General features: G+C 36.2%; 1 protein-coding gene and 1 non-coding gene across 6 annotated transcripts in view; both read right to left on the bottom strand.

The window, feature by feature from the left end:
- Window positions 1-23: 23 nt before the first annotated feature.
- Tlr3 (toll like receptor 3) overlaps window positions 24-10,470 on the bottom strand; it is a 20,811-nt gene continuing 10,364 nt past the window's right edge. For all 5 annotated transcript variants that reach the window (XM_023699677.1, XM_023699678.1, XM_023699680.1 and 2 more), the window contains 4 exons: window positions 7,779-8,231; window positions 6,113-6,304; window positions 1,138-2,990; window positions 24-927 (listed from right to left, as the gene is read on the bottom strand). In XM_023699677.1, the coding sequence (XP_023555445.1) occupies window positions 699-927; window positions 1,138-2,990; window positions 6,113-6,304; window positions 7,779-8,222 (2,718 nt within the window). In that variant the 5' untranslated portion in view covers window positions 8,223-8,231 and the 3' untranslated portion in view covers window positions 24-698. The remainder of the gene's footprint in view (window positions 928-1,137; window positions 2,991-6,112; window positions 6,305-7,778; window positions 8,232-10,470) is intronic.
- LOC111812155 lies at window positions 8,705-8,862 on the bottom strand. Its single transcript, XR_002817734.1, has one exon. It is a non-coding gene; the product is annotated as a U1 spliceosomal RNA (small nuclear RNA).

The following is a 10,470-nucleotide window of genomic DNA, read 5'->3' as shown; positions in this document are numbered from 1 at the left end:
GTCCCAAGGGGGTGGAAGAGTGTCTCACCCATGCTGCACCTGGGCTGGTGGAAGCAAGCATTTCTATAGTATTTTTAAGTCAGACAGTTGTTCCTATGTCCAGTAGCAAAAACCCATAGATTGGGAAAGTACAAATAAGTGTTTGCTGCCGTATTCATCTTATTAAGTAATTCAGCTCAACTGTGAAAGATTTCTGCCTCTTGGCATCAAATTTAAAAAGCACTTACCATGTAGCAAAATCCTTATGGGGATACTAAAATGTGAAGCTTCAAACTGAAAATGTCTGTTATTAAACTTTTTACAAGTTTACTCTTTTACAACTGAAAAAGTGTATCTCCACTAAAAGAATTACTTTTCACTCTAACCACATCCCCCAAATCCAAAAATGATTATCACAAAACCCAGACATAACCTTATTTTCTGCAGATGAGAAATCTTTTAGAACTCTAAGGTTGTGGTAGACCTCCATGACCACTGTGTTTTGATAAGTAGAAGAAGTTCTTCCTATATGGGTAGATATTTATTTTGATTGGATAAGTGAATTGTCAATAAAAGACCTCAAACGGAGATAAATTTCTAATACCATCATGTACACATCTGAATAATCAGTTTACATTACTCTTAGATAAAAGTTAAATTTACCTTGACCTTTTTCAATTGGAAAGATACTCCTTTGCTCATTTAATCTCTACATAGATTTAATATGCTGAATTTCGGGATCCAAGTGCCACTTGCAATTTGTGGTGAAAGGCATTAATCCGCTCCTTCTGAACTGGCCAAGTCAAGATGCAGTGAGACTTAAACATTCCTCTTCGCAAACAGAGTGCATGGTTAAGTTTATAATCTGGAATGTCCTCCAGAAAAACCAATATGATGGAATCCAGACTTTGTTCAATAGCTTGCTGAACTGCATGGTGCACCTTGAATCTAAGTTTAAAAGTTTTAAAATGAAATAATTAATACACATTGTATACAAACCAAAGCTCAACAATCTAAAATTTGCTTCAGAATTTACCTGAATATGTCCCTAATAATCAGAATTTTCCCCTTAATTTTACTTTAAAAGCTCTTTGAGTTGTGATATTTGAAAATTTAGTAGAAAACAAGTACGTTTAGAATTTCACAATGTTCACCTACCTTTTGCACAGTGGATCTTTTAATAGGTGTTGTGTTATAACAAAAATAATTTTTCTGCTTCTTTTGATGCTACTAACAATTGCTTCAAGTCCAAGGACACCTGCTTCAAAGTCTCTTTCTTCCAGACAAAATTTGACAGATTGATCTTTTTCTTCCAGTGGGGAGAAGTTTTCCCAGACCCAATCTCTATCTCTGTAGGCATGAATTATATATGCGGTGTATTCAAACTGCTCTGATTGTCCATCTACTTCCTTGAAACCAAGAACTCGATGGACCAAAACGTTCCAATAAAAAGATATCCTCCAGCCCTCAAAATGGATGAGCAGTACAATGAAAATAAAAATCAAGAGTATGCTGGTGTTGACCATGAAAAGCAGTTCAAAGGGGGCACTGTCTTTGCAGGGTGCTGTATCAAACAGCATGACTGGAAACCCATGAGACTGATGTGGAGTATTGCAGATGTAATGACTTGATAGCTCTGAGATGTTAGTACGGGCCTTATTAATCCAATTAACAAACCAAGCAATGCTTTCACATGTACAGTCAAATGGATTAAAGCTCATATCTAAATAAGTCAAGTTCTGGAAAACGGGCTCAAAAACATTCTTCTCAACTGATGTTATGAGGTTCTTCTGAAGATTCAAGGACTTCAGAGACATCTGATGGTCAAAGACAGATGGTGGAAGTATGTTTAAATTATTCAATCCTAAATTGATGCTCTTAAGTTCAAACAAGTCCTTGAATACTTCCACTGGTATTTCATCAAAGCCATTAGACTCTAAGTTAAGGATGTGGAGGTGGGAAAGACCCTTTAGAAAAAGAACAGGACCACCAGGATTTGCATGTTTCCAGAGCCGTGCTAAGTTATTGTGCTGCAAATCCAGAATTTCTAGCTTCTCAAGACCTTCTAACATTGCATCATCAATGTTGGCTATGTTATTGTTGCTTAGATCCAGAATGGTCAAGTTATGAAGACTGTGGAAAGGTGAAGGGGAGCTCTCAATACTTTTAAGGCCCACCCTTCGGAGCATTAGTCGTTGAAGTCCTGGGACTGACACGAAGGAGTTGCTGGTCAGTTGTAGGTATTTGTTGTAGGAAAGGTATATTTCAAAAATATTTCCTAGACCTCTCCATTCCTGGCCTGTAAGTTCTTGCTCAATTTCATTAAGGCCAAGGTCAAGTACTTCTAGGTAGCCCAAACAAGAGAAAGCACCACTCTCTAATTTTGAGATTTTATTTCTGGTTAAGTTGAGCACTCGTAAAGGAGAATGAACAAGTGATAAAAAGGTTTCATTTGTTAAAGTTTGCAAACTTATAAATGTGTTAGATAGATTTAGGTATTTTAGGTTTATCAACCCATTGAACATACTGCTTTTTATGCCTGGAATATTGTTATCCTCCATATTAAGGTACTCCAAACATCTTAGCCACTGAAAAGAAAAGTCATCAATCTTGGGAAGTGAAGCAAGGGAAGTAGTTTGTTTGGTAAAAGATCGTTTCAAATTCAGGTATTTCACATTGAAAAGCCCATTCAAAGAGCGAGAAGACAAATGGGCTATATTATTATACTCCAGGAACAAATATTCCAGATGTGGAAGCCAAACAAAGGAATCATTACCAATCACATTTAAATTGTTGTGGGAAAGGTCAAGCATGGTGAGATTGGTCTGCTTTAGTCCAAGGAAAGTTGTGTTGCTGGTTCTATACAGCTGGATGTTACTCAGAGACAGATTCTGGATGCTTGTATTTGATAATTCCAAACAAAGCTTCTCTGTAAGACTAGGGCCCAGCTGGGCATTGTTTAAAGAGAGTCCAAATAATTTTCCAATCACATGAAAACACCCTGGAGAAAACTAAAAGTGAGGGGATAAGATTAATAACTAAAATATAATAATCCTCACATGATCCTTTAAAAACATAAAATAATTCTTTATTCCATTTCTCTCCCTCCCCTTTGAACACATGTCTCCCCCCTCCTCTAATGCATGCCTCACTCCTTACTCTGTACCTGTCACACCTATCCTGTTCTCCCAGCCCCTGGCCTACCTTGGTGACCAGCTCACCTATACCAACCATTCACATTTTATTCACATACCACCACTTCATGAGATTTCCCTGACTTCCATGGCTAGGATAAATCTTCTGGGGCTTTAGTGTTACCACACTGCATTCAATTGTGGTTAACAAACTCTGTGAGGTCACCATTGATGCAGATCCTAGTTATGTCTTGGTGGCTATTTATTGTCAGAGACTATCAAAGAAGAATAAATACATGGATGGATTTTTACTGGCGTAGCACTCAGTGGAGATTGAACCCAGGGCTTTTGCAGTATCTATATCTACATTTATACCTATATCTATATCTATATGTCTGTGTCATCTATAACATCTATAGTCATATCTTAGTATATGTCATATACTATATTATATACATTCTACTATTTTATTTATTTGCTTATTTATTTATTTAGAGGCAGTATCATTAAATTAATTTGCACAGCCTGGCCTGAAATTTGTCTTCTTTCCTCACTAGTATTGAGATTATAACCATGTGCCAGCATATCTAGTCAGATAGCTTTTATTATGAAGCAGTGACTATTATGGTTTAGATATAACATGTTCTCTACAAGTCATCTGTATTCAGAGTTGGGGCTTCCGAAAGGTCACTGGGTCATGGGGGTGCTGTGCTATTTAGTGGATTAATCGATTCCATGAGTTCCTAATTGAATGTGCTATCCAGAGGTATGGCCTGGTGGGAGGAGCTTTGTCACTGGGAGCATGATCTGGAAAGATGCACACTTCTCCCTGCTGCTTTGTCGCACCTTCTCATTGTCCTTCCTGACTGCCAGGGGTCAAGCAGCTTTATCATTTCTTTCCTCCTACTGTTTCTGAACCCACTGGAGCTGAGCAAATGTAAACCTCTCCTCCTTTAAATCACAGGTGTCGGGTATTTTGTGCTAGTGATGACAAAGTGCCTGATACAGCAACACACACCTTTGCAATAGAAACTCAGCATTTCAGCTCTTTCCTGTCTTTCTACTCCTGCTTCCTTGTGATTTAACTATCCTATTTCTAGATCCCTTCTACTTGCTTCTATCCTCTCATCGAAAGCTATGTCCATTCTGGAACTCAGGGCCAGGCCAGGAAAACAGAAGCTGGAGAGATGGAGTCCATAGGGGACAACAGCCACTCTCTGGGAGTGAACCCACCAGGACAGCAAAGGAGCCTTGATTTCTAATGTTTACTATGTGAGAAGCATGGGCTATGGAAAAAAATGCAAAAGAAAGTATATTTCACTAAATAAGAGGAAATAAGATGCAATGTAAGAAATTACTCTGGATGCGCCTACATGTTAGCTTTATCTTCCAGCCACTGACATTAAATTTTTAAGCCATTCTTAACTGCATGGGAGGTGTTCATGATATGATATTCTTTTTTTTTTTTTTTTTTTTTTTTTTGTGGAACTGAGGATTGAACTCAGACCTTTGAGTTTGCCAGGCAAGCGCTTAATCCACTGAGCCGTCTCCCTGGCCCCATATTCATTTTTTAAAAGCAGGAGACACCATTACTGTCAAGAGGAAATACAGCACAGAAGTTGAATATGGGCTGCGGTCACACAGCCATCCACCCAGCTCTGTCGCAGGGGGCTGCTACCTATCAGCAGACAGGAGGACTTAGGTATGTCACATAACTGTTTCCCATACAATTTATTGTCATATAATATGACAATAAAAAATAAGTTGATTAAAAGAGCTATATATATAAAATATAAAAAATTTCAGTATCTGGAGCAAAGTTAGTACTCTAAATACTCTTTTATTTTATTTTTTCAGCTGTTTTAAAGAATAATTTTTTGGAGAACAGCTAAAGATAAATATACCCAAATATTAACAGTAGCTGTTAATATTTCTGATAGCAAGCTTATGCATGATTTTTATTAACTCTCATTTTTCCTGCCCATCACTATTTACGTATTTTATAAGGTTATGGAAATAAGTTGAGAGAAAAAGCTGTTCAAAAATAACATGACTAGCCTGCACAAGGTATTTTATTATTTCAGAATAACTTTGTATATAGTCTAATTTTATGTTTGAAAAATAGGATTTTTTATTTTTTAATTTTTATTTATTTTTTTAGGGGAGGGTTGACTCAGGATGCCTTAAGGGCAGGCCTGGAAAGATATGAGGTTCTGGGGATCAAACCACAGTATCCTGAGCCTGACTGCCTTTGCTTAACAGGCACTTAAACAACTGAGCTAATGGGTAGGCCCCCTGTCTGAAAAATAATGTAGCTTATAAAAAGCTATTTTACTTAAAGATGTCAAATATTCTTTCAGCCTGTAAAGGTACAAAATATAGACTTAAATGTGTATGAAAATAGTTAAACTGAAGATTGTGGATTTAAGAAGAGATAGTCAATGTACCAGGCACAGCCCTTACCAAAAGGTCTCTATACCATAGTGCTAGACATCACTTCCTAAGCACTCACTACATGCCAGATGCTGTGCTAAATTCTTTACTATCCAGTCCTATGAAATAAAATTACTGTTGTACTATTTGAAAGTTGGGAGATACAATTAAAATCCACAGGTTCAATAGGGGCAGTTAACTCAGCTCTAAAACTTGAGCTTTTAGGCCAGCATACTATTTTCAATCTTCAGATTATTTATGAGATGAAGAGTTTTACTCCTACTTTAAAAGTAAGAATTAAAACCAGTAAGTTTTCCCAGGTCAAAGAATGGCACAGAGATGTTAGCCTCCCGTGTTACAGCAGGGCTCCAGCTTCCAACCCTCTACTACCAAATCTCAATTTGGGGATGTCCCTAAGGGTCCAAGCAACCTACGTGAAGAATTTCTGGAAGCCTCGACTCAAGGTCATGTGGCTTCTTTTCAAAGAGTCTTTACATTCTCACCAGTGTGACACAGTTAAGGGTTACACATATGTAAGGGTAAAACTATTTTACCTTATTTCTTACCTCTTTAATTGGATTTGATGACAACTCTAATTTTTGTAAAGAAGAATTACCCAGGAAATCAAGTTCTTCACTTCTCAGTACATGAATTTTATTATTTGATAGTAGAAGCTCCTGGAGATTTTCCAGTTGGAGCTCAGTTCCCAGTTGTGTAGATGATAAACCATTATGAGACAGATCTAGTTTGATTAAATTCTGAGAATAAAATAACAAGGTATGTGAATCTATCAAAAACAGCTTCCCTAAATGTAAGTGGATCTTAACAATATCTCAACAGCAAAATGTCATCTGATTAATTTCCTGTAAATAGAAGTAATAAGCAATAATTAATTTCCTGATTATAGAAGTAATAAACAATATTTCCTGTGATTAAAAAGACCACTGTTACAAGAGTTTAATTTTTATGTCATAATTTTGTCTTACCAAAGCAAAAAGATTTAAGCCTTTAATTTATGAGATAAGAAAAATTCATAATTTACTTATTTGTACTAAGTGCTTATGATGCAAAGAATAGCCATGTGTCTTATTAAACATGTACCATCACACAGTAGCCTTGGACATAACAGAACAAAAGGAAAAATACTTCCTTGAGAATCATGAGTAGAACTTTGCCTCCCATGAAATCCTAAACAGGCCTGTATTACCATGTGTAGCTAACATTTTCATATTGAGAAAGAGTCACAGTTTCATAACACAGAATATCAATACTTGTCCGTGTTGTTTTTGCTTGCTTGAATTTTAAATCTGGAAAGTCCATGTCATCTCTGTAAGTCTCAGGTAGTTATTAAATACTTTCTTTAGATTTTTGGTTAGCTATTTTAAATCAGGCATTAAATATTTTAAATATTTTTTAAAATATCCCACAACTTACTTCAGTAAGGTCTAGCTTACTTTTGAATATGTAAACTTCAAAATCAGAAAAAAAAGAATGACAAAAATCTGATACCTGTTAGGAAAAAATCTAATCTATGCCAATGAAAAAATTATTTTATTTATCCCTTTTTGAAAAGTAACATTTTGCAATAATTTCTCTAAACAGATTTTGAGATCTTTACACACAAAGATACTTCAGAATCTAATAGGAAACAAGAAAGGATTTCAAATAGCTAACCAGCAGTCTAAAGAAAGTACTTAATACCTGCCTGAGACTTACAGGTGACATGCATTTTTCAGATTTAAAATTCAAATGAAGTACTAAAATGTGACACTTTGAGATTTCTTAAATCAATAAGAATTTTTGGCCAAATAATTTTGCTTTATCATTATATCATTTCTTAGATTTATTGAAGTCAGACCTTGTAGTGGGTTTTTTTCTTCACCATTTCTACACCAAATGCAGAACTGCAAGGTCATCCCCAGCTGTCCCAGGAGAGAGTCTGATGTTTCCTGGCTCTTAACCTACGCTCCTTGTATCTAAGTCCTATTTCTCGTGGGAGAAATCAAGAGAGATAAAATTATTTAAATTTAAGAAAGGCAGATTGCTTTAAAGCTGTAATTCAGAAAATATTTTGTATCACAATGGCAATATTTGAGTATGCATCTCTGTAATCCAATGGGGTAAGTAAGCTTTCTTACTGCTACCTTGATATTTAGATATTCCGTTGAAAGATAAATAAGTTCAAAAGTTGGCATTAAATCTCTTAGGTGGAAATAAACCCTTTCATCTTACCTTTTGGTTCCTAAAAGGATTGTTTTGAATTTTCTGGATTGAGTTGGACATTAGATGGAGTTCAGTCAAATTCACACAAAACATGAACGTTTTGTCAGAGAGATGAGATAGCTCATTGTGTTGGAGGTTCAAAATTTTCAACAAAGGGAGATTTTGGCACAGTTCTGGCTCTAGTTTTGAAATTGAGTTGAATCCTCCATCCAAGACAGTAAGTTTGCTGTATATTGTCAAGTTGGCAGGTGGCAATTTTCTGAGCTGGTTGTGGGTCAGATTCAGCACTGTTATGTTTGTGGGAAGGTCGTCAGGCACTTGAGTCAGCTTCAGGTGACTGCAGTCAGCTACTTCATGTGTCACTATGCATTTGTTGCTAGAGGAGACACACACAATACAAAGGGGCAACAGTCGCAACAGAGAGTAGATATGATAAAGCAAAGGCTGCTTCATGATTCTGCTCTATGAAAGAAATATAAAAAGTAGTAGGTAATTGGACTAACACATGCTTTCATAGATAATAGTATATTCCTTGTGAAATAGATAACCAACACATGGCTACATCCCATGCTTTTACTTATAATTATTATACTATCAAAGTGTATGCTATACATGAAATGCAAATAATTCAATTAGCACAGGTAAAAAGGTAAAAAATAAAACATGTAAATTTCTTTTTCATTCTTCATCTCCACCCCAGCTGCAAGGGGTAGGACAATTTCTTAGACAATTTCTATCTTAAATTCTCATAACCATCTTCATAAAGAGTAATTTTCTTACTCTTCTATTTCTCTACAAACTTTAAGCATTTACCTCCCACTACAAAGATATGGTATTTAGTTATACTGTTTTTTTCATTGTCTTCATCGCTTTTCTTTTAGTTACTTTTTATTTTATTGAATCTGCTGTTGTATTTATAGGTTTAGGTTTTTTTCCAAGGGAAAATGTGAACATAGACCTCCCCACTACCACAAATTATGCAAATTTTCCCACATTTGGGGGAATCGCCGAGGTCAGCACATCCAGAGTGTAATGGGTAAGCCTTGCCCTGGGAAAACCACCTTCGTGTCATGGTATCTCCCCTGTTAGGTAACAATGCATTTATAACTTTAAAGACTACATCCCAAGCTTTGTAAAGCATGCATCCAACCTTAGACTACATTTTTTAAAACATTTTATTAGCATGAACTAATTGCAAACATTTATATAGTACGATATGACTATTTCTATGCACATAGATGATGTACAATGATCATATCATAGTAGTTATTAAATCCATCGCCTCAAATAGTTATCATTTACACTGAGAACATTAAAGATTCTTTTCGCTCGCTGTCTTGAAACATGTGACCCACTGTTGTCAGCCATCATGATTTTTCTGTGATATACAACATTTACAGTCCTTCATCATTTCAACTGCAATCCAGGGTTTGTTAAACATTCTCTCTTCTTTCCTCCCCATACCCTTGCCAACCTCTAACAACCACTACTGTAAAATTCTAGGAGATTCTGTGCTTTAATTTCTCTATGTAAGTAACAGCATGTGGGATTTGTCATTCTGTGTCTGCCTTATTCATTTGATATAATGTCCTTCAGGCACATCAATGTCTTCTTCCCACCTAAAGATGAAGAACTTAGATTATACTCCCCCCACTCTCTTCACAACTTCTGTTTATTTTAATTTAATTTACTGTGGGAGTTTCATGAGTATGTGTTTGTGATACATAATGAAGACATTGTAAGAACATGTACATATATACATTCATGCTGAACCTTAATTCTTTTTACACTTCCTCATCTCCCTTGCTCCTCCCAACATCCTTAGTCACCGTACCATTGCTGGATTGATAATTTTAATGACTATACCTAAAATTTTGTATTTTGGTTAACCAACCTGAAACAAAATCTCTTCATGTCCCACTTTATAATTCAGGAATACAAACTTTTGTGTTTTGTGTACCCTGCTTCCATCCTTACATATCCTAAAGCCATTAGCTCTGTCTTTGCACCACATTGTCAAGCTGTGAAATGCTAGTGTTAGCCCCACACTCTGAATGAACATGAGGTGCTTGGTCTGGATGAAACTATGAAACCTGAAGGCACAAGTGTCACTTAGAGCTTCACCTAGCAGCATCTCAGGGGACTAAAAGATGACTCCTGTCCTGGTGGGACTAGGGCACAGTGTATGATTGCATCTCACAACTCAGAATGGTGTGCAAAAGAAAACTTGACATTTATTTCCTGTTTAATATTTTTGTCCTGCTGCATGCATGTAACTAAAATCAAAGAAAACAAAGCTGTGGGTGAAAAGAGTCTGGACTTTTCCACTTTTTCTTTTTGAATTCTCTCTCTCTCTCTCTCTCTCTCTCTCTCTCTCTCTCTCATGTTCCTCTCTTCTCTCTGTCTCTGTCTCTGTCTGTCTGTCTGTCTGTCTGTCTCTCTCTCTCTCTAACTGAAGATTGAACCCACAGTCTTTACATTAAATTTTTGAGTTATGTACACTGAGCTGGAACTGTAACCCTCTTTCCTTAGCCTCCCAAAGTCCTAGGATTATAGGTGTTCATCACCATGCCCAGCTCCTTCTTTCTTTCTTTCTTTTTTTTTTTTTAACTGAATGGCATAAATACTTTACAAATACTGAGTGATACAAATACTTTAACCAAGTTATATTACTAGACACTTGGATTTTTTTTTTTTTTTT

This window comes from Octodon degus, unplaced genomic scaffold, assembly GCF_000260255.1.
Source record: "Octodon degus isolate 3935 unplaced genomic scaffold, OctDeg1.0 scaffold00114, whole genome shotgun sequence".
Classification (NCBI taxonomy): domain Eukaryota; kingdom Metazoa; phylum Chordata; class Mammalia; order Rodentia; family Octodontidae; genus Octodon; species Octodon degus.
This window is presented reverse-complemented; position numbering and strand designations above follow the sequence as displayed.